A 21,130-nucleotide genomic window follows, 5' to 3' on the forward strand; every position below is an offset into this window, starting at 1 on the left:
AATATTAATATAAAATAGAGGATATTTGGTGCAATTTTAATGTATTAGTTAAGTTTTTTTTTTAATTTTTTAATAATTTCCAATAAAAAATACATGGTATTAATAATATTAAAACTTGGCAACTCTTTTACAAATAAGATGTGTGGGATGTGTTCAGTGAGAGTAAATGTAAATAAAGTGAGAAATATATTTGCATGTGTTGTGTGAAAAGTAAATAAATTTTTTGATTTGGCTTTTTTATAAACAAAATTCATAAAAAATGGGTAAAACTTCCAAAGATAAACGTGATATATATTATCGTTTAGCAAAGGAAGAAGGCTGGCGTGCTCGTAGCGCTTTTAAATTACTACAAATTGATGAGAAATTTCACATACTGAAAGGTAAGACCAAACCAAAAAATATTGATTTTTGTAAACCATACACCAATGCAATCTTTCTAATAATTGAAAATAATAGATCTATAATCACCTTAAAGTATATCTAAATTGTTTTTTGAGACGGTCAAAATTTGATATCTTTATGTTAGTTTTGTAATCCAACAGGACGGTCATTTTGAAAGTAATTTTATGAATTTTGGAATACCTCCTATTGTCAGTCAAAACACCCTCATAAAGCTTTTTATCGTACACATTTGCCTATCAAGGATAAACCAATTTATGATTAATTATTCTTGACATTTTTAATTTTCAGGAGTTACTCGTGCCGTCGATTTGTGTGCTGCACCCGGTAGTTGGTCGCAGGTGTTATCGAAACGTCTATACGAAAATCGCAATAACAATGAAGAGGTTAAAATCATAGCCGTTGATTTACAAGCTATGGCTCCTTTAAATGGTGTAATACAACTACAGGGTGACATTACTAAACTTAGTACAGCCCAATCCATTATCGAACACTTTGGCGGTGAAGATCAAAAGGCTCAATTAGTTATATGTGATGGTGCTCCCGATGTAACGGGCCTACATGACATCGATGAATACATTCAGAGTCAACTGTTGTTGGCTGCTCTTAGTATAACAACACATGTCCTAATGACGGGCGGTAATTTTGTGGCGAAAATCTTTAGAGGCAAAGACACCAGCTTACTGTACTCACAATTGAGAATCTTTTTCGAAAAAGTATCAATAGCTAAGCCGGCTAGTTCAAGAAATTCCAGCATTGAAGCATTTGTGGTATGTCAAAATTATCGCTGTCCCGACGGCTATATACCGCAAATGATAAATCCCATGGTCGACGATGTACAGGTTATACAAAATGCTACCGAATCGAAAGTAAACAAAGAATTGATACCATTTGTGGTGTGTGGAGATTTAAGAGGTTTTGACTCGGATATGTCTTACAGTTTGAATGTAAGTGTATGCAATTGTGTTAAAAATTTTAAAACAAAATCTTAAAAAGTTTCCTTTAAATTTTCAGCTAAGTGAGGATAAGGAATATACCTATCGCGAAGTGGTGCAAAAGCCTATATCACCGGCTTACAAAGAGATTTTAGATAAACTAAAGAATTGTTCTATTAAACACTCGGCTATTACCATACAACATCAAAAACCCGAGGAACCCGAAGAACCTACTGTATACTATTAAGACGAAAAAAAAAAACATTTTTGACATATATTTCGATTTTAATTCAAATTATATAATAAACAAACCTATATAAAACTAATTGAAAAAATCACATTTTCAATAACAACTTAATGATTCACGACATACTCGGTGTTTGTGGCGCTTCCTAAAGCAGTTGTAGTTGCCGTTGCAGTCGTCGCTGCTGGTTTAACACCATATTTATAGATTTTATTTACACTTTCGGGAAAATCTGGTAATAAATTATTAAAATTTTCCACATGCTGTGTATGTTGTTCGGTCCAAATACCATCACCGGTAAAATGAAATTCACTTTCTATTAAATATAAAACCAAAGTAAGTATTTCATTATTACTTAGTTGTTTAAGGCTGCGATGGATTTGTAGATCTTGTAAGAATTCTGGTGTTTGTAATTGTAATAATTTTTCATCAATACGTTTTCTAGAATTTCAAAGACTCTGTTGAAATAGGTTTCAATTTAAGTAAATATTTAACAATGCAACTTACGTTGGATATAATAGGAGGTGAATATTATTATAAATATCAGTTTTGGTAAATTTCTTACTTAAAAGGAACTCATAACATTGTTTAACTTGTAAGGCGGGTATGTGACACCAGTTAGGATGTCGAGACAATAAATTACGTACATCCTGTTCCGACTTTTCCATTATTTTGGCTAAATATATTACAATATCGCGACCCTTAGTGCGATCGGAACCATCGCGAGCAAATCTAAAAATTAATAGAAACTTTAATTTGTATGAAACATTTCCAACTGCCTTACAGAAATTTCTATTAATATTTCTGAAATTTGCAATTGATTTCTTAACAAAATTCTTCATTTCTGAAATGTTTAATTGTAGTTCATAATTTGCTTTATGATTACTTACTTGGCAAATGCTACCGAACCACACGATAATATATGTAGTGAGGCACATCTTACTTTCAATTGATTCAAATAATCTAAACGTAATCTAGCCTTATTTTGATAATGCACCAATCTCAATATTCTTGGATTCGTATTTAAAACCTGAAACTCTTCAACTTCATTTAAATCCTTAAGACGTTCCAATACGGTATCTGGTCCCAGAGTTAGTACCTCCAAACAACGTAGTATAGCCTCTTCCCCAATACCAAAATCCTTTACATGCTGCAGTGTAGCCATTAAGGCATCACAAGATGACATCATTATTTTAGGTCTTTTAAATAATATTTCCTTAATATCTTGACCATCAATCGTTGGAATTTCCTTAATAATTCTACACACATTATCCGCATCGCCATATAATAAGAAAGCATTTTTAGCAATACGTTCTCGGGGAAATTTCAATTCATCCAAGAGAACTTTAACCATTTTTTGCACAGAATAGAAACTTTTATGTTTTAAACGTGTATAAACGCGCCACACTTTCTCCACCTCTTCCATGGACATGTGCAGGCGCTGTTGTAAATAATTATTGAGTATACGTTGTCGTAAGATTTTCAATTCTAGACTTTCATTATACGAATAATTCGTATGCAATTCGACGTCAATATCCTCAAAAGTCTGACGCAACTGTTCGATAACATCGACCTTATAGGGTATATGACCCAAAGACTTTAAAGTGGCCACACTTCTATTCATGGCGGCCACATATTTCGATAACAATGATATGGTAATCGTTTCAAAACCACATTCTTTAAAAACACTATAACGATTCTCCAAAGTCATTTCATTTGTATAGAGAATCATAGGTTTCGTTAAAATATCCTCTGTGGAAAAGTTAAACTTACGCAAAGCATTTATGGTGTTGACAACATCTTTGGATTTAAGAGTTTTTAATTCGGGATGTTTACTCAATATGGCATGCCATTTCCAGTAAGTGGAACCTTTATATTTTATAGAGACAATTATCTTTAAAATGTATGTTATGTGTAGGCAGTTTCATATTTATACTTTACCTATATTTTTAGCAAAAAAACTAGCTCCCAGTTCGGGTGTAAATACTACTTCATCATCTTTATTGGCGGTTTTGTTCTTTGTTGTTTTTGTGGCATAATATCTGGGTACATTAGCCAACATTTGACGCACAAAGTATTGTAATTGATTGGGTTGTTGGCGGAACATTTTGTTAATGTTTATAAAACATAATTTATTTAGATTTAATACAATTTTTCTTTAAATTTTATTAAATAAGGCAAACACTTGCAATTTATTTACTGTAAACATCTGCCTCATGAAATGTGTTCATTGTTGTTTTTATATAAACAGCTGCTTTAAGGGTTGCCGAGAGACTAAGAAATACGAAAATCGATTTCAAAACAAAAAAGATTTGGAAATTACCATATCATATAAATTGTTTATCTATCTATCTATATATATCTATCTTCCTATCTATCTATATATATCTATCTTCCTATCTATCTATCTATCTATCTATCTATCTATCTATCTATCTATCTATCTATTTATCTATCTATCTATCTATCTATCTATCTATCTATCTATCTATCTATCTATCTATCTATCTATCTATCTATCTATCTATCTATCTATCTATCTATCTATCAATCTATCTATCTATCTATCTATATATCTATATATCTATCTATCTATCTATCTATCTATCTATCTGTCTATCTATCTATCTATCTATCTATCTATCTATCTATCTATCTATCTATCTATCTATCTATCTATCTATCTATCCATCTATCTATCTATCTATCTATCTATATATCTATATATCTATCTATCTATCTATCTATCTATCTATCTATCTATCTATCTATCTATCTATCTATCTATCTATCTATCTATCTATCTATCTATCTATCTATCTATCTATCTATCTATCTACCTATCTATCTATCTATTTGTCTATCTGTCTGTCTATCTATCTATCTATATATCTATCTATCTACAGCGGGTCTCGTTTATCTAGTTTTTATAAATAAAAACACACATTCAATAATATAAAAATATATAAATATATTTATTAATCGTTTTACCTTTTACCAAACTAACGGAATGAAAATTTCACCTAAGTTTCGAAAATTATTAAAGTCTTAAAATTATTAGTAGATCAAACAAATATTAAATATTTAACTTTATTTTTCAGCATAGGGTGGTACCCAACCACCAAAAGCACGCTCTAATTCCTCAGCCACAGCCAAGCAAAAACGATCGTTCATATTATTGGCCACTACTTGCACACCTAGAGGCAGACCATTGGCATCTAAACCCAACGGTACTTGTGTTGCCGGTACTTTTAGAATATTAAATATGGAAAAATAACTGAAATCCATAAGTTTGACCAGAGGATAGTAGTGAAAGGGAGCTGTGCGTGGAGAACTATGGAAAAATAAGACGCCATCGTTACCCAATAGTTCTTCCAAAGCTTCTTTACATTGTGTAGTAGCCTCGCGTATTAAACGCTCTTTTTCTTTGGGCAAAATCGAATCGATAAGAGAGTAAATGGCTGCCATAGTATAATCACTTTGACCAATAAGTTTCTTAAAAAGTTCCACAAATGGATTGAGATCAAGACCATTGCCTAAGAGCTTATTAAAGTCAGCCGGCTCTTGAGTCATCCAATAGCGCCACATTTTACCGGTCAATTCCAATTTGGGTAATTCAGCCAGTTTAACTTCTTCACCAGTTAGCTTTTGAAAATGTCGGCGTACTTGATACATGCGCATTTGTGTCTCACGATTAACAGGATTACATTGCTTCATATTGTTTGATGGAATATAAAAATAGCGCAACTTTTTCAAATCAACACTTTCGGAAAGTTTCAAAGTTTCGCACATTTTAGGACCGGCTAAAACTTTTAGTATAGGCAATAAATCTGAGGCATAACGGCTCATGGGACCGGCTGCTACCATAGTATTTTCTTCTTTTCCCGAGCGGAAGGTACAACCTCGCATATTGACTACATTGGGTGAGGATTTGTGGCCAAAAATACCACAATTAAATGCTGGTACACGTATAGAGCCACCAATATCAGTGCCCAAACCAAAACCAGTACAAGCGGCTGAAATTAAAGCGGCCTCTCCACCAGAAGAACCACCCACAGAACGTCTTAAGTCATAAGGATTATTAGTTTGTCCTATTAACATATTACGCGATTCAATCCATTTGTTTACTTCAGGCACATTACTGGTGGCTATAAAAATGGCCCCACTCTCCTTCATCAAGCGTACACATTCCGCATCTTCGGGGGCTCTTTCATTTTTGCGAGCTATCAAGCCCAATGTATGCAACTTGCCACCTACTGCTGTACTATCTTTAGTTGTAAAGGGTACACCCAAAAATGGTTTGGTTTTTAAAGCTTCCTCTGTTATTTCACCACTATCGAGTTGACGATCAATTTCTTTAGCCTCTTCCAAAGCTTCGGCAAATGGACCATCCACCACAGCATTTATTTCCGGATTAACTGACTTAATACGATCACAATACGCGTTAACAACATCATAAGCTTTCAATTTACGTTGTTTAATCAACGAAGCCAGCTCCACTGCACTTTTTGAAACAATGTCATTTTGTTTTTTATCTTCAGGCGCACTACATCTACGCTTAGGACCCCAATACCAACCCAAAACAAATTCCAAAATATAATCTAGTACGACATGCAGCAGAATCAATAAAGACTCCAAAAATTTATTACACTTTCTGGACATCTTTTTCTTTCTATGGACACTACCGTATTTTTCCACCATTTCTTGTCAACGTCACTTTAAAACTGGTTACTAAAGCTGATCTTGCATAAGTAAATTGTAGCTTTGGTATATTTATTTTCTGTTTCTTTGATTTGTTTGTCTGTTAGCCAACCGGACGGAACTTTGCACTTCTTCTTTCAATGCTTACATACATGTATTAATTGCTTAACAAAGTAGCTTAAACAAAAAGAGAGAGGTAGGTGATGAGACATCAAATTATATTTTGTCTTAAGACCGAAAAAAAATCAACACTGTTTATAATCAAGGTGTATATTTAATAAAGGTTGTTTTAGTAAACCAATATAGTATTTGAGTATCTGTATTATAAAATACAATTATCAGTTTTACTTTATCTTACTAATAGAAATGATTGAGATTTAAACTATATTGTTATTAGTATTTTAATTCAACTATTTTGTTTTGCCATATAAAACAAATTTAAATTTGTTTTTGTTTAAGATGTGTAATGAATGTATTTAACAAACCTGTCAACAAAGCTTTTTGACATCTAATAGAATTTTATAAATGATGCCAGATGTATTTTTAATTTAAGTGAATGCACTGCAGTTGTGGTAAAAACTCTTTACTAAAGAGAGCAAACTAAACTCTCTTAATTAATTAAAAACAAAAAAAAACAGTTGTTACAACAAAAAACGCATATTAGGTAAATTATAAAAAGACAATGAAAACGTATTTTAAAAAAAATTAAAAATTTGAAACGAAGTATTTAAGCAATAATAAACGTTTTTTCTTAAATACACACAAAATTTATCTATTATTTATTTTGTTCGCTTTGTAACTTAAAGATACTAAAAAGATATCTGCTAGTAGACAACACTTTCCTAATTTTGAGTATTTTTTCTTGTTTATCAACATGTGCAGAGTAGTTCTCGGGGTGTGCGGTTGTAAAAAAAGTAAAACATTGCAAAAATAGTAAAATCTACTTGCAGAATTATTGAAAAATAAAGTATAATAGTACGTACTTATTAACAAATACAAATTAAATAGTGGCTATTTAAAAGTATAAACACAAAAGTTATAATAGAAATAAAATAACAAAAAAAAAAAATTGTGTAATTTTGCTGCCGGTGAGAAAAATCAATTTGCAATAAAGTCGTGTATTTTTATCTCTATACCTTATGAATACAATTTTTTTCTTTATCTTAAAATTAAATAACTAAATTAACTATTCATTTATTGGTACGAATGAGAAATTAACATAATTTAAAATAAATTGTAATGTTGGTGTTTAATTTAAAAAAACATGGCCGTTATACAGCCAATTAATCAAAAATACTATTACCCCTATTTTTTTATTAATTTGTTGTGATGACTAAATTGTTTTTCTATTTTTTTTTTTTGTTTCCACAAAAATCTTGTTTTTATTTGCTAAATAAAACCTATAATAAATAGAAACCAATATGTAAATAATCTTACAATGAATAAATTTTGTGTTTACTTTAAAGTGTTGTAACTCAAAATTTCATTAACCGGAGTGGGTACCTATTAAAAGTTTTAAAAACACATAAACTAATCCCATCCTACAAAATAGATGTTCACTGTAAACTGCTTGTTAAAAAAAAATGTTTTTCTTAAAACTTTTTTTGACTTACAACATTCTTGAAGTAAACTATATAGTGGTGTGATTTCAGTAAGTTGTGTGTACATATGTATGTATATTCATTCTATTGATTTGATAAAATATAAACATATATGTATGTGTGATTGTACATATGCATTTGTTATTATTTACCTTTCTTCTCATTTACATACGTACATACATATGTACACACAAACTAACACACATAATACCTACAATATTTCAAATTTTGCATTTGTTTGTTATAATTTCAATAAAATTATTTTATTTTACATAGTTTGTTTTGTCATTTATACTTTTCTTTTTAATGAATTAATTAACTATTGAAATAAAAAGGAGATTCTTAAATATTCCACGTAAACATTAGACGACTTGGCATGAAAAATAAACAATTCTGTTTGGTTGAATCAAAATTTATTCGGTGATAGATTTCGCAATTTTAATTTTAAATTTCCTTAAGTAATAGTTCTTACTTAAGGTACTCGTATTAATAGTGACATTTTTATTTTCATATTGACGAAAAATTGAACATAGTAAAAGTATTGGAAAAACAAGTAAGAAATTATAGTCAGGCGAGGTCGACCATATAATACCCTACACCTGATACAAATACAACATTTGATTTAGTTTTTATAATAAAGCATTTAAGTTGAATTGTACCTTGCCTCATATATACTTAAGCCAAAATGTTGAAAAAATTTATGGATATTTGAGTCAAATTTTGAAGGTGTGCTTTTTTGTAGGGGCTGGGTTCAATGAGGACCTTTAATTAGAAAGTTCCTGAGGGTTATCAAGGCTAGTATGGAACTTGGTTTTGCAGCTTTTTTGTCGAGATACGTGTATATTGAACATAATTTTGACCTTAAAAGCCCTATTTGGCGGCTTCAGTTGTATGGGAGCTATATGAAATAATGGACCGATGTTAACCACTTTAAAAAGGCTTCCTCTAAGGTATCATAGAAGATCATGTGTCAAATTTCATTGAATTATTTTTAAAATTGCAACCTGTAGTTTGATTACAACGTTTTCAAGCCCGTATTCAGCGGTTCAGTTGTATGGGGTTAGGTGAAATAATGGACCGATCTTAACCATTTTAAATAGGCTTTGTCCCAGGGATAATAAAAGATCATGTACCAAATTTTATTAAGTTATCTTCAAATTTGCTTTGTGGTTTGATTACAAGGTTTACACGGACGGACGGACATAGCTGAATCGATATAGAAAATGATTTTAAGCCGATTGGTAGGTTAGGTTAGGTATTCAGGCTGCAAAGGCGCACACTTGGGTCCTGTTGGTCCCATTGTGATACCTGTAAAGATAGTAAAATATAAAAGAGAGTAGAGGGTAGTAGAAGATAATTTAGGATTAAGTCATAGAAGAGAAATTGAAGTGGAGGAGAAGATTGAGAGGTTTGTCCTTGTGGACTGGTGAGTGCCTTAATTATGGCTTGGTGGTCCTAAAACCAGTTACTGTGCCTGATGAAGGCATTTATATTATACAGTCCTAGACTGGATAGTTCTGACAAATCATCAAATAGTCGTTTTCCCAGATATACGGTTCGAATATCTGCTAGCGCAGGGCATTGACAGAGAAGATGTTCAATAGATTCTTCCTCCTCTTCGTCTTGACAACTTCTACAGAAGTCGTTGTGGGGAATTCCAAGTCTTCTTGCATGGTTTCCCAATAAGATATGCCCCGTAATGACAGCAACAAGGTTGCTGATATGAGGTCGGTTTAGTTGCAGAAGATATGACGTGCGTTTACTGTCCAAATTTGGCCATATCTTCCTGGTATTGATACAAGTTGGTTCATTTCGCCATCTTGTTTGAGAAATTTCATAGAACTTTCCATCTATTATGGTCTTGCAGGCTTTTAGCGGTATTCCGCAAAAGATGTCTATGTCCCTGTCGGACATTGAGGCTCCTAGTTTCGCTAATACATCAGCGATATAGTTGTCAGTCAAATCCCGTGTCCCCGTACCCATTTGAGCACGATTATTGAATGTCTCGCCATCCTGTTTAAGGAGGCCCGGCATTCCTGGACTAGTTAAGATGTAGTATATACACCAATCAGGGATTTGATAGCAGCTTGGCTATCGGTACAAATTTGAATATCTCTGTTTGCCCTTTTTATTTATAGTGTGTATAGGACCAATATTATTGTGCGTTACAAATATCAGCACAAACCAAATATACCCTCCCTACTAAAGTCGTGTAGGGTAAAAATATATTACTTACTTACTTACTTACTTCCTTACATACTTACATACTTACTTAGTTACATACTTACTTACTTATTTACTTACTTACTTACTTTCGACATTTTCCCAACTTAAAAAAATTGTTGAACGATCCTCATATCCGTCTATATTTAGAAAAGCAATTAACTGGTTCATATTTTTTTGATCGAATAAATAATCGTATCATAATTTAACACATTTGTCACAGCTAATCAACGTATGCCTATCCCAAACAATGAATTTGAACTTAATTAGTTTTGCTAACTAAGTGGTCTGATAATGCACTTAGGGCTTATCAGTACAAGCAATAAAAACTAAACACAATAAATGCTGAATACAGTAGTTAAACTCTATGCTAAATTGTTGGTACATATATTATTTAAGAAAGGTCGGGTATTTAACTTATAGCTAAACTATTTATTTATTTATTCTATTGCAGCTTTAATCAACTACCAATTAATAGCAAAAAAGTTAATAAAAATGGCCACAATAAAACATAATTATATAAATGATTTTGAAAATATATTGGCTGCTGGCAATGAACCAAATATGACAAAAGAATATAACCCACTGGTTGCCTGTAAACTAGAAAAATATCTAAATCCTTCACAGCTCAAAAATCATGTATTGAAGAGTGAAAAAATCCAACAACTTATAGATTACTATGCACAAAAACAAAATACAACAACCAAAGATATACGACAACAAGTCCATGATATTTTAAATGAAATTGGCTTGGATCGTAATATGGCGATAATACGTTGGTGTGGCATAGCCATAACGGCGATTGGTAAACGTATCTGCAAGGGTATTTATGTTAATAAGGCCAGCATGGATAAGGTGAAGGAGGGTTTGGGAAAAAATCCAGTTTTATATTTACCCAGTCATCGAAGTTATATGGATTTTATATTAATGTCCTATATATGTTTTCATTACGACATCGAAATACCAGGCATTGCTGCGGGAATGGGTAGGTTTTAATTGTTTTTTAGTTGTTCAGTTGTTTTTAACGTTTAACTTTTATTAAAGATTTCCACTCCATGTTTGCCATGGGCACTATGTTGCGTAAAACTGGTGCTTTTTTTATGCGACGTTCATTTTCAAACGATGAACTTTATTGGGATGTATTTCGTGAATACATGTACGCTCTGGTGGCAGCTTATCACATTGGTGTTGAGTTTTTCATTGAAGGAACACGTAGTCGTAATTTTAAAGCTTTAGTACCAAAGATCGGTTTATTATCTATGGCTCTATTGCCATATTTTACTGGCGAAGTGTCAGATATTACTATAGTACCTGTAAGTGTATCCTATGAGCGTGTACTAGAGGAACAGCTATTTGTCTATGAATTGTTGGGTGTGCCCAAACCCAAGGAATCAACTAAAGGTTTCTTTAAGGCTTTAAAAATAATTGATGAACGTTTTGGTAAAATGTATTTGGATTTTGGAGAACCCATTTCGGTGAGAGATTTTATGGGTGAAGCTTGTGGTGCGGATCGCATGAAAAGGGCAGCGATTGGTGCTCATTTGCAAAAGTTAAATAAAAAAGAAATTGATCTAGTCAAGGGTTTGGCAACCGAGGTAAATGGAAATTTATTATAACAGCTATAAAATCATCATTTATATAATTTTCTCTTTTTTTATAGATTATTTATCAACAACAAAGACGCATTGTTATAACAACTTTCAATTTAGTTTGTTTATTTTACACCAGTCAATATTACAATAACATTTCGGTTAATCTAGATGAACTTTCACGAGGAATAGTTTTGCTCAAAGAAATGTTTGAAGATTTGGGTGCCCATGTGGCCACTGATGTTAATTGCATTAAGCCCGAAATAATGGAAACAGTTGAGATACATTCAAATATCTTGCATTTCAAACAGGCTCGCCTCGAAGTGACACAGGTCCCTGCCAGCCAATTAGCCCAGGAAATTGATTTGAAACGTTTAAAAGCTCACAGTTTATCACCCCGAACAATGGCTGTGGCTGTACCCAGCTTAACATTACAACTCTATATAAATCCTTGTCTATTTTGGTTAGCTCGTCCGGGATATGTTATAATAGCGGCACTGCAATTAGAAAAGGAACAATCTACAAATGTTTCTCTACGAAATGAGGCATCGATTGCTATCGAACTATGTCAACGTGTCGAAGAATTAGATAATATTTTCAAACATGAATTTATTATAGAATCAAATCGGGAAAAGGAGGTTTGTTGTGTTTGTTGTATTATTTTCGTTATCTTGTTAATTCCATTTTTTATAGGAATTTAAACGTAATCTAAGATTTTTGGAAAATCATGGTGTTATACATATTACAAACGGCACAATCTCAGTTAATCATAATAAACTTAGCCATAGTATACTATCAGCCATTGCACCTTTCCTATGTGTTTACTATCAATTAGCAGTCACTCTCAATGAAATGGTAAGTTATTTTCAATGATAACAACAATATTATATATATCCTTTAGATTATAAAAAGATAAACTATTATTTACAATTTCTTTTCTTTCCCAAACAGTTACCCGCCGCCGACAGCCTAGAAGAAGTACCCATTAAAAAGATTTTAAAAATAATGCAACAACGTATTGAAAAAATTTTAAATACAAGCAAAACTAGTCAATTACTTCACGTCCATCCATATTGTTTGGCATTGGATAATTTGAATATAGCAATACATGCCTTAGTGCAAGGAACCTATTTGCAGCGTAATCGTGAAACAGGTAATTTAAGAAAAACTTCAGACAAACTTAACGATTTAGAGAGGCTTCTATTGGGTTATTGTAATTTAATGCCCTTCAAACAATACTATTATTGTAATACCTTAACATCAAAGTTATAACTACATCCAACGTTGGATGAGAAGGAGGAGGGGGAGGAGCAGAAGATGGAGCAAGAGCAAGAGAAGCAAACAATTCCAAATAATTTTAAACATAATGTTAAAAAGAAAATACATTTAGTGTTCACATACACACGTATTCTAGGAACTTTAATAGTCATTGTTGTGGTTATGCCCATTATACAATTAGTTATAAAATATTTAAATTTATAATTAGCTATAATACAAGGTTTTTTGCTAGCTATTTAATTTAATCAATTGTTTATCTATTAATTTATTTAGTTTGGATTTATTTTAAGCATTATTTTTGCCATAATATTAGTGTTTAGATTTTATAAGTTAATGTTTTAAATCTGGGTGTATTTTTTTACGCATAGCATTCCCCTTCAATTAAATTTTTATTAACACACACCAACACGGACACATTTAAGTTAATTTTTAAGTATTTTTATTAAACAACTATTCAATAATGTTTTTAGAAAATGAGAGCTTAAGATTGCAAACTAAAGGATCCCCTTTAGATATGGAAAATAAAGATTTTTAAATACATAGTATTAACTTATAACAAAAATAGTACTTTAGACTAGATTATAGAGTGGACTATAGAATAGATTATAGACTAGATTATAGACTAGACTATGAACTAGTCTATAGACTAGACTATATAGACTAAACAAAGGACTAGACGATAGACAAGACTATAGACAATACTATAGTCTAGACTACAGACTAGACTATAGACCAGTCTATAGACTAGACTATAGACTAGACTATAGACCAGTCTATATACTAGACTATAGACCAGTCTATATACTAGACTATAGACCAGTCTATAGACTAGACTATAGACCAGTCTATAGACTAGACTATAGACCAGTCTATAGACTAGACTATAGACCGGTCTAAAGACTAGACTATAGACCAGTCTATAGACTAGACTATAGACCAGTCTATAGACTAGACTTTAGACCAGTCTATAGACTAGACTATAGACTAGACTATAGACCTATCTATAGACTAGACTATAGACCAGTCTATAGACTAGACTATAGACCAGTCTATGGACTAGACTATAGACCAGTCTATAGACTAGACTATAGACCAGTCTATAGACTAGACTATAGACCAGTCTATAGACTAGACTATAGACCAGTCTATAGACTAGACTATAGACTAGACTAGACTATGGACTAGACTATAGACCAGTCTATAGACTAGACTATAGACCAGTCTATAGACTAGACTATAGACTAGACTAGACTATGGACTAGACTATAGACCAGTCTATAGACTAGACTATAGACCAGTCTATAGACTAGACTATAGTCCAGTCTATAGACTAGACTATAGACCAGTCTATAGACTAGACTATAGACCAGTCTGAAAACTAGACTATAGACCAGTCTATAGACTAGACTATAGACCAGTCTAAAGACTAGACTATAGCCCAGTATATAAACTCTTCTATAGTCAAGTCTATAGACTCGTCTATAGTCAATTCTATAGACTCGTCTATAGTCAAGTCTATAGACTAGACTATAGACCAGTCTATAGACTAGACTATAGACGAGTCTATAGACTTGACTATAGACCAGACATATTAAAACCTTTACAAAAAATTTCCTTGAAAGAACAAATTCTCAAAATTATAGATAAAATTAAAAAAAAATTCTTCAAAACCAAATTTTAAAGAAAATTTTAAAAGATATAAAATTGCTTAAAGAAACAAAATTTTAAAAATATTTTAAAGTTTCATTAATCACAAACGAATCTCGTTTTGTTTACACTCATCCCAGTGGTGTAGATTAAATTAAATATTTTCAACATTGCCATTATTTAAACATAACTAAAAACTATAATTTCCTTATATTTCCAAACATTCCCAAACATTTTTTGTTCTCATTAACTAAAAACATTTATTTTAAATAAACAAAAAAACTAAGAGGCAATTTTGAAACCAATAAAAAAACAACACAATTTTTTCATATTTTAAGACATTATTTAGCTTTAAGCTCTTCAATTAAAAAAATAATTAAATCTTTACTTTTTAGCTAATTTACCTATAAAAAGTTTTTATTAAAAACAGTATATAATAAAAAAAAACAAAAATATTTAAAAAATATATACTCTTAAAGAAATCCTTAACAAAAAAAAAATCACTTTATTTTTGACAAAATTGTTTTTTAAACTGCTGTAAAACACTTTCCTTAATAACAATATCCATGAGTAAATTTTGTGAATCCTCGCTGTCAGCCTTCATATTTACTACAGCGGCATTTTTATAAAGCCAAGACATTTCTATGCCACCATTAGGTACACGTATTGTTAACTTTCGTCTAGTAGTGGTGGTTAAAATATGATTTTCAATTTCACTCATTAATTCTGATAAACCTTGTTGTTTTTTAGCCGAGACCTTTAAACCGCTAAAGGAATTGATAACATCTTTGCTGTGAAGCAAATCAATTTTATTGCCTACACTTATAATGGGCGGTAAATTAACTTTATCTTCAGTTTCCCAGCACATATTTTGTGTTAAACTTTTCAAAGTCATCTCTACATGCTGTTTTTGTGCTTCATAACATGCATGTGATACATCTTGTACATGTAGAATAACATCAGCTAACATGGCATCTTCTAGAGTTGCTACGAAACATTCGATTAATCCAGTGGGTAGATCTGACATAAATCCAACCGTATCCATGTATATAACTTCAAGATTACAAGGTAAGCGGCCAGCATGAGCTGTAACATCGAGTGTGGCAAATAATTGATCTTTTGGTTGGATTGTTTGTTCTTGGGTTAGTGCCTTGATTAACGATGTTTTTCCTGCGTTTGTATAACCGACTACAGCTACGATGGGATAATTGTGTTGTTTACGTTTGTTGCGTAAAAGTTTTCTGAGAATAAATACATTATTTTGTATACATATTAGTTTATAATTTAAAAAAATACACCCTACAGTATCATTGAGTTCCTTTAAGAACAACAATGAACTCATAAGTCATTTGAGTAAATTTTTCATGTCCATCCATCCGTTAGTCTGTCTATTGACCTATCACTCTTTAAGAAGAACAATTCCCCTCTAATCTTATACGAAAAAGTGTGCGAAAAATGTGTCCGTTAAAGAAGATATGGAACATTAACATTTTAATATCATAATTAACATAAATATCTGACAAGGCATAAAGACGTATTACATAAAAAGTTATTTGGACTAAACAAGAATCCAAGTAAGCCGCAGAAAATATGTCTACCAAAGTTTTAAAATATACGCAAAGATCACCACTTACCTATGATTTCTTATACGCTCCAATTCCATTTTCAATTTCTTTTCCCTCGTCTTCAGTATCTCTCTTTGGGTATCTGTCAATGAATAACCCAATTTTGTTGATTTCGATGTATTAGCCTCTTTTGCCTGTGACCAAATATAAGGAATCTCAGCCATTGCCACTTGAAGGCGAGCCTCGGCACTTGTAGCGTGTAAACGTAATATTTGTATTACCACCGAATAACGATCCATGACTGGTAAATGAAATGTCGCTTCTAATAAGGCTTTTTGAGCAAAACTTAACGAACCCTTACTAACGAAGATACAAGTGAGCGGTTGCTGATTATGACTTTTAGCCTGACGCAATTCCTGCACCAAATTTCTAATTTCTTCCATTTTTCCCTTGCCAAAGAGAGCTTTACGTTCCAGTGACTCTAGCGGTACTTTAATAGCTAAAGCTACTGACCAATTGTTAATGGAGTGTATAAGAGCTTTGGCTTCTTCCAACTGGTCATCAGGTGTAGTAATGGTGGCACGTTTCGGGCCCCACTTAACATAGGGTTGTATGACGAGTACATTTTGGGGTTGTGTTGATTTGCGGGTAACATTCATGGCACCATTTGCCACCAAATCATATTCACTAAAATAATTGTTTATAGTTAATTGGTTTTAACTAAATCTCATAATCATAATTACCTATCTTCTAAATTTAACGACGGCTGAAATTCATCGCTATGATCCATTTCCTCAGCATTTTCTTGTTTCTCCTTGGCTTCATATTGATGTTTCCGATTGCGCAAACCTTTAACACCTTTATTTTGGGTATATTTAAAACGTTGCTGTTGCTGATGTTGTTGTTGTTGTGGAAAATGTTTTAAAATTGTGGACAAGGAAAAACTATTAAGACTGAGACATCTCACAAAAAGTGACGGCGAAGTCCTCTTAGCAATTAAATTTAAAAACATTTTGTCTTAAAATTGAGTTTTAATTATTAAAAATGAGCTTCTTTAAGTATAGTGTGTTTATCCTCTGCAGCCATCCAGGCTGCTTGACAAGATTTGGTACGTGTACTAGTCACCTTGTAAGCAATAATAGTAGCGGCCACGGTGGAAGTAAGAATATTATATTGCAATGGATAACGTATGCGGGTTTGTATGATTTTTTGTGTAAAATAAAGACCAGAAAAACCTTAAATTACAAATAAATTATGCAATTTCTTAAAAATTTGCAACAGCACAACAAACTTTGACAATATTAAATGTTGTCGGTCCGAATTTACATACCCAAACAAAATGATGCCAAACCAGTAAATAAAGCTCTTGTCATACAATCCATATAGCCATCGAAACCTGGATGTTTTTCTCGTTGTTGATCCTTTAAACGCTTGATGTCATTCATAGTTGTAAATAGGTAAATTTATCAAAAAACAATTAAGAATTTTGCAAAAGTATTTTTTATTTTGATGAAATCATTAGGCAGAAATCAAAGCCGACAAATTATTTTTAACGGCGGCAAGAATAAGACCACAGAGTAGGATTTTCTTAAACAAAAACCTATTTTTCAACTTGGAATTTTGGAATCTACGAATTTTTGCAATTCTTTCAAACTGTTTTCTATTATTTTAAATTCTTTTGTAATTTTTTCTCATTTTTTCGTTTTATCGACATTTTAGTACATAAAAGTTAAATTCTCGACTTGTTAAGGCAAAAAGTCGATTCTTCGATTATTTTAAAGTCTATCAATAGAAATTTAGCTCTATCTTTTTTTATTCATCTGGCAACCTTTTACTAAATTGTTTTTTCCTATTTGTAAAAAAATATTGAACGCAGTGAAAAACTTTATTAATATATATTAAACTTAAATTAATAAGGCTTAAAGACGCCACAAATGTCAGAATCCTCTCATATGGAAGCACCTCCTTCGGTGCGTCTAACAAATGATGATTTTCGTAAACTCCTGGCGACTCCCAGAGCACCTGCGTCTGGCTCAGCCACCTCGTTAGCAACAGCAACTTTTGCCACTCCAGGAACACCAGCCTCTGCGGAAAAAAAGAAAACACCAAATGCTGCTGCTGGTAGCAGTAGTGAACGTGGTGATTTAAGGCGTAAAAAGAAAAATTTCTATGCAGCCCTCAAAAAACAAGAGGACAATAAGCTGCAAGAGTTGTCGGAAAAGTACAGAGATCGTGCCCGCGAAAGAAGAGATGGTGCCAATCCAGATTATCAAAATGTCAGCACTCCGGGACATGGCAATACAAATGCCTATCGAGCTGTTGCCCCCGACATGAAGTCGGGCATTGACGCTGCCGAACGAAGAAGACGTATTATACAGGAATCTAAGTTTTTGGGTGGTGATATGGAGCATACTCATTTAGTAAAGGGTTTGGATTATGCCCTCTTGCAGAAAGTACGTTCAGAGTTGACGGTAAAAGAACTGGAAGAACGTGAAATGGCTGCCGCTGCAGCGGCTTCTGAAAAAATGGCTGAAGCACAAGCAGCGGCTGAAAGATTGGAACAAGAACGCAAGGAGGCAGAAGATAGTATGGCTATAAAAGGTTCAATGGCACGTAACATATTCAATATTATACAAGCCAGACGTTCCAAAGAAATACAACGTATTGAACTATTTGCTCCTGGTAGAATGGCGTATGTTATTGACTTGGAAGATGATACTGGGGAGACGGATATACCCACTACCCTAATACGTTCAAAATACGAGGTTCCTTTAAATAGAGAAGATGCCGCCACACTAACAACCAATGACATTGTTATCAATAAATTATCACAAATATTGTCATATTTAAGAGCCGGTGGTCGTAATAAGAAAAATAAGAAACGTGATAAGGATAAACCTTTATTCCATGAACGTGACATAGATCAGTTGCATTCTTCGACAATGTCTTCTTCAAAATCTGTGGCTAAACCAGCCACTGGTGACTCCATTTATGATGATATTGGTGATTACCAACCTCCTAGTAAAAATGATTCAAAATCAAAATCAGATAAATATGGTCATTCGTCCTCATCAGCATCTTCGTCCGCCAAACCTTCAGCTTCCTATTTTGGCGATACCAACAAGCAATCGGAAGAGGCTGAACCCATCATAACTAGTATACCACCTCCACCAAAAATTAATAAATCTATTGTGTCACGTTTCGCCAATGAACCCGAAGGCTATGCTGAATGTTATCCTGGCCTTGAGGAAATGAACGATGCCATTGATGATTCCGATGATGAGGTGGACTATACAAAAATGGATTTGGGTAATAAGAAGGGTCCCATTGGACGTTGGGATTTCGATACCCAAGAAGAATACTCAGATTATATGAGTACTAAAGAAGCTTTGCCAAAAGCTGCCTTTCAATATGGTGTTAAAATGCAGGACGGTCGTAAAACGCGTAAAAATAAAACCGAAAAAAGTGAAAAAGCCGAATTGGATAGAGAATGGCAAAAAATTCAGGTACATTTGTTTTACACAATTTTAAAGTATTCTTTTAATATAAATTGATTTCTTTCTTTGTAGGGCATTATCCAAAAACGTAAATCTAAAACTTCATCCGATGAACCCGATTACAAACAGGCTAAATATTAATTTTATTTTCATAACATTAACTCTAATTTCAATTAAGTTCATCATCATAATAATCATCTTCAAGAAATTCTTCATCATTAACACTTCCCAAAAAAGAAATTCAAAGTGAGTATATCATTCATTAATGATCTTTTAAATTCAAATCCAGTAGAATGAAATAAAAAGAGAAATAATACATGTATGCATTGATTTTGAGACTTTTTAAATCTCCCAAAGAGAAAAATAAAGTGTGTTTTATTGATTTCATGTAAATGTAAGTTCATTCGTTACATTTCTATGGTTAATTCATACTAATGTTGTTAGTTTTTCAAATGCATTTCTACTTTCAAAACAAACAACGAGGGGATGGGAGGGCTGATGACATTCTAGCAGGAATTGTCAAGCCAGCAACAAATTATGTTGCTTGACAGACTGTCGAGAGTTTTAACGTGAGGACCTGCCGTGTCGGCCTTATCCCACGGTGGTCTTTTTCATCCACAAGGTAGACTTGAGAACGGTCTACCATCACCCCTTTGTCTTCAATGAAGACTCAGGTGGCAATTTTTGCACATTGGCTATGACCGGTACCAAGCGCAAGTACTTTGCTGGAGTACTCGAGCTATCTAATCTCTTGCCAAAGTAGTCACGTTGTAAGACAACCACACTACTATGGCTCTGTTGATTCGGCAACAGCACCTAGAGACGTAACCGGTGGACCGAAGCACGATCCATCAATAAGCCGTAGACAATGTTCATACTCACAGTGACACGCTGTGGCAAGTCTGATATGAACAGAGTAAACTCTGAACATATCTGGACAAGGAAGGAAAATTAATTGGTATCACTTGTACATGATACCTTTCATCCATCATCATTCAACCCAGCACGCATCTCATTTATTCGACACATTTATAGAGAAAAACATACGACAAACTCATTTAGGTATACGGGTGGATGAGGCCCGCATACCTCTACATTCATTCCGTATCATATACAACTGACTCCAACCCATTTCCAACGCTTAGTCCCACAGTCACTCCTCTGTGGGGTATCTGTTGATTTTCGGCAACAGCACCAAACTTATCCCGAAATATTGACTATTATCATGCATCAGTCTTTTAACCGCCACTTATACTCTTCCCGCGAATTTGGGTTTAAACCACAGCCACTACGTGGATCCCGAAGGAACCTCAACCAACTGACCAGCCAGGACATAGTCCTGTGGGCAACTGGCCACCCGTAGTACCAGATTATGCGGTGCTCTGGTCTGACCTCTGGCAATCTATGCAAGGACTAAGCCAAACAGTAGACTGTAACCAATTTTTCAATCC

At 33.1% G+C, this 21,130-nt stretch overlaps 6 protein-coding genes across 8 annotated transcripts; 3 read left to right on the plus strand and 3 right to left on the minus strand.

Annotated features, from left to right (window-relative positions):
• Window positions 1-154: 154 nt before the first annotated feature.
• Window positions 155-1,660, plus strand: LOC111679284 (putative tRNA (cytidine(32)/guanosine(34)-2'-O)-methyltransferase 1). Its single transcript, XM_023440826.2, has 3 exons — window positions 155-380; window positions 691-1,346; window positions 1,414-1,660. Exons 1-3 carry the CDS (start codon window positions 260-262, stop codon window positions 1,579-1,581), a joined length of 945 nt encoding a protein of 314 aa, XP_023296594.1. The 5' UTR covers window positions 155-259; the 3' UTR covers window positions 1,582-1,660.
• On the minus strand, window positions 1,595-3,822 carry LOC111679305 (transcription termination factor 5, mitochondrial). The gene is made up of 4 exons (XM_023440851.2): window positions 3,520-3,822; window positions 2,469-3,447; window positions 2,086-2,310; window positions 1,595-2,019 (listed from the first exon to the last, which is right to left on the minus strand). The coding sequence occupies exons 1-4, from the start codon at window positions 3,683-3,685 to the stop codon at window positions 1,689-1,691; spliced, it is 1,701 nt and encodes a 566-aa protein (XP_023296619.2). The 5' UTR covers window positions 3,686-3,822; the 3' UTR covers window positions 1,595-1,688.
• On the plus strand, window positions 1,722-13,515 carry LOC111679279 (dihydroxyacetone phosphate acyltransferase). Of its 3 annotated transcripts, none has more exons than XM_046947757.1 (6): window positions 1,722-1,914; window positions 10,558-11,088; window positions 11,148-11,698; window positions 11,764-12,330; window positions 12,386-12,547; window positions 12,644-13,515. In XM_046947757.1, exons 2-6 carry the CDS (start codon window positions 10,599-10,601, stop codon window positions 12,962-12,964), a joined length of 2,091 nt encoding a protein of 696 aa, XP_046803713.1. In that variant the 5' UTR covers window positions 1,722-1,914; window positions 10,558-10,598; the 3' UTR covers window positions 12,965-13,515. The 3 variants fall into 3 exon arrangements, with proteins under 3 accessions (XP_046803713.1, XP_023296585.2, XP_046803712.1); XM_023440817.2 differs by lacking the exon at window positions 1,722-1,914 and adding an exon at window positions 7,022-7,367; XM_046947756.1 differs by lacking the exon at window positions 1,722-1,914 and adding an exon at window positions 7,022-7,254.
• On the minus strand, window positions 4,530-6,543 carry LOC111679288 (fatty-acid amide hydrolase 2). The gene has a single exon (XM_023440831.2). The coding sequence runs from the start codon at window positions 6,277-6,279 to the stop codon at window positions 4,669-4,671; it is 1,611 nt and encodes a 536-aa protein (XP_023296599.2). The 5' UTR covers window positions 6,280-6,543; the 3' UTR covers window positions 4,530-4,668.
• A 1,584-nt stretch (window positions 13,516-15,099) lies between the features above and the next one.
• LOC111679280 (putative GTP-binding protein 6) lies at window positions 15,100-17,728 on the minus strand. The gene is made up of 5 exons (XM_046948945.1): window positions 17,513-17,728; window positions 17,234-17,417; window positions 16,926-17,147; window positions 16,252-16,869; window positions 15,100-15,858 (listed from the first exon to the last, which is right to left on the minus strand). The coding sequence occupies exons 1-5, from the start codon at window positions 17,625-17,627 to the stop codon at window positions 15,123-15,125; spliced, it is 1,875 nt and encodes a 624-aa protein (XP_046804901.1). The 5' UTR covers window positions 17,628-17,728; the 3' UTR covers window positions 15,100-15,122.
• Window positions 17,729-18,006: 278 nt separating this feature from the next.
• LOC111688374 (protein Red) lies at window positions 18,007-19,941 on the plus strand. The gene is made up of 2 exons (XM_023450877.2): window positions 18,007-19,688; window positions 19,752-19,941. Exons 1-2 carry the CDS (start codon window positions 18,117-18,119, stop codon window positions 19,818-19,820), a joined length of 1,641 nt encoding a protein of 546 aa, XP_023306645.2. The 5' UTR covers window positions 18,007-18,116; the 3' UTR covers window positions 19,821-19,941.
• The last annotated feature ends 1,189 nt before the right edge of the window (window positions 19,942-21,130 follow it).

Source organism: Lucilia cuprina, chromosome 4 (genome assembly GCF_022045245.1).
Source record: "Lucilia cuprina isolate Lc7/37 chromosome 4, ASM2204524v1, whole genome shotgun sequence".
In the NCBI taxonomy this organism is placed as follows: domain Eukaryota; kingdom Metazoa; phylum Arthropoda; class Insecta; order Diptera; family Calliphoridae; genus Lucilia; species Lucilia cuprina.

Excerpts from the sequence above, each read along its gene's own strand:
- LOC111679288 (XM_023440831.2), bottom strand. The coding sequence starts at position 6,279 with ATGGTGGAAAAATACGGTAGTGTCCATAGAAAGAAAAAGATGTCCAGA.
- LOC111679305 (XM_023440851.2), bottom strand. The coding sequence starts at position 3,685 with ATGTTCCGCCAACAACCCAATCAATTACAATACTTTGTGCGTCAAATG. Across the intron at positions 3,448-3,519 it reads TTTTTTTGCTAAAAATATAG|GTTCCACTTACTGGAAATGG; the intron begins GTAAAGTATAAA and ends TAAAATATAAAG. Across the intron at positions 2,311-2,468 it reads GGTTCGGTAGCATTTGCCAA|ATTTGCTCGCGATGGTTCCG; the intron begins GTAAGTAATCAT and ends ATTAATTTTTAG.
- LOC111679279 (XM_046947757.1), top strand. The coding sequence starts at position 10,599 with ATGGCCACAATAAAACATAATTATATAAATGATTTTGAAAATATATTG. Across the intron at positions 11,699-11,763 it reads TCAAGGGTTTGGCAACCGAG|ATTATTTATCAACAACAAAG; the intron begins GTAAATGGAAAT and ends CTTTTTTTATAG. Across the intron at positions 12,548-12,643 it reads CAGTCACTCTCAATGAAATG|TTACCCGCCGCCGACAGCCT; the intron begins GTAAGTTATTTT and ends TTTCCCAAACAG.
- LOC111688374 (XM_023450877.2), top strand. The coding sequence starts at position 18,117 with ATGTCAGAATCCTCTCATATGGAAGCACCTCCTTCGGTGCGTCTAACA. Across the intron at positions 19,689-19,751 it reads GAGAATGGCAAAAAATTCAG|GGCATTATCCAAAAACGTAA; the intron begins GTACATTTGTTT and ends CTTTCTTTGTAG.
- LOC111679284 (XM_023440826.2), top strand. The coding sequence starts at position 260 with ATGGGTAAAACTTCCAAAGATAAACGTGATATATATTATCGTTTAGCA. Across the intron at positions 381-690 it reads GAAATTTCACATACTGAAAG|GAGTTACTCGTGCCGTCGAT; the intron begins GTAAGACCAAAC and ends TTTAATTTTCAG. Across the intron at positions 1,347-1,413 it reads ATATGTCTTACAGTTTGAAT|CTAAGTGAGGATAAGGAATA; the intron begins GTAAGTGTATGC and ends TTAAATTTTCAG.
- LOC111679280 (XM_046948945.1), bottom strand. The coding sequence starts at position 17,627 with ATGAATGACATCAAGCGTTTAAAGGATCAACAACGAGAAAAACATCCA. Across the intron at positions 17,418-17,512 it reads TTTGGCATCATTTTGTTTGG|GTTTTTCTGGTCTTTATTTT; the intron begins GTATGTAAATTC and ends TTGTAATTTAAG. Across the intron at positions 15,859-16,251 it reads GAGCGTATAAGAAATCATAG|AAAACTTTTACGCAACAAAC; the intron begins GTAAGTGGTGAT and ends ATTTATTCTCAG.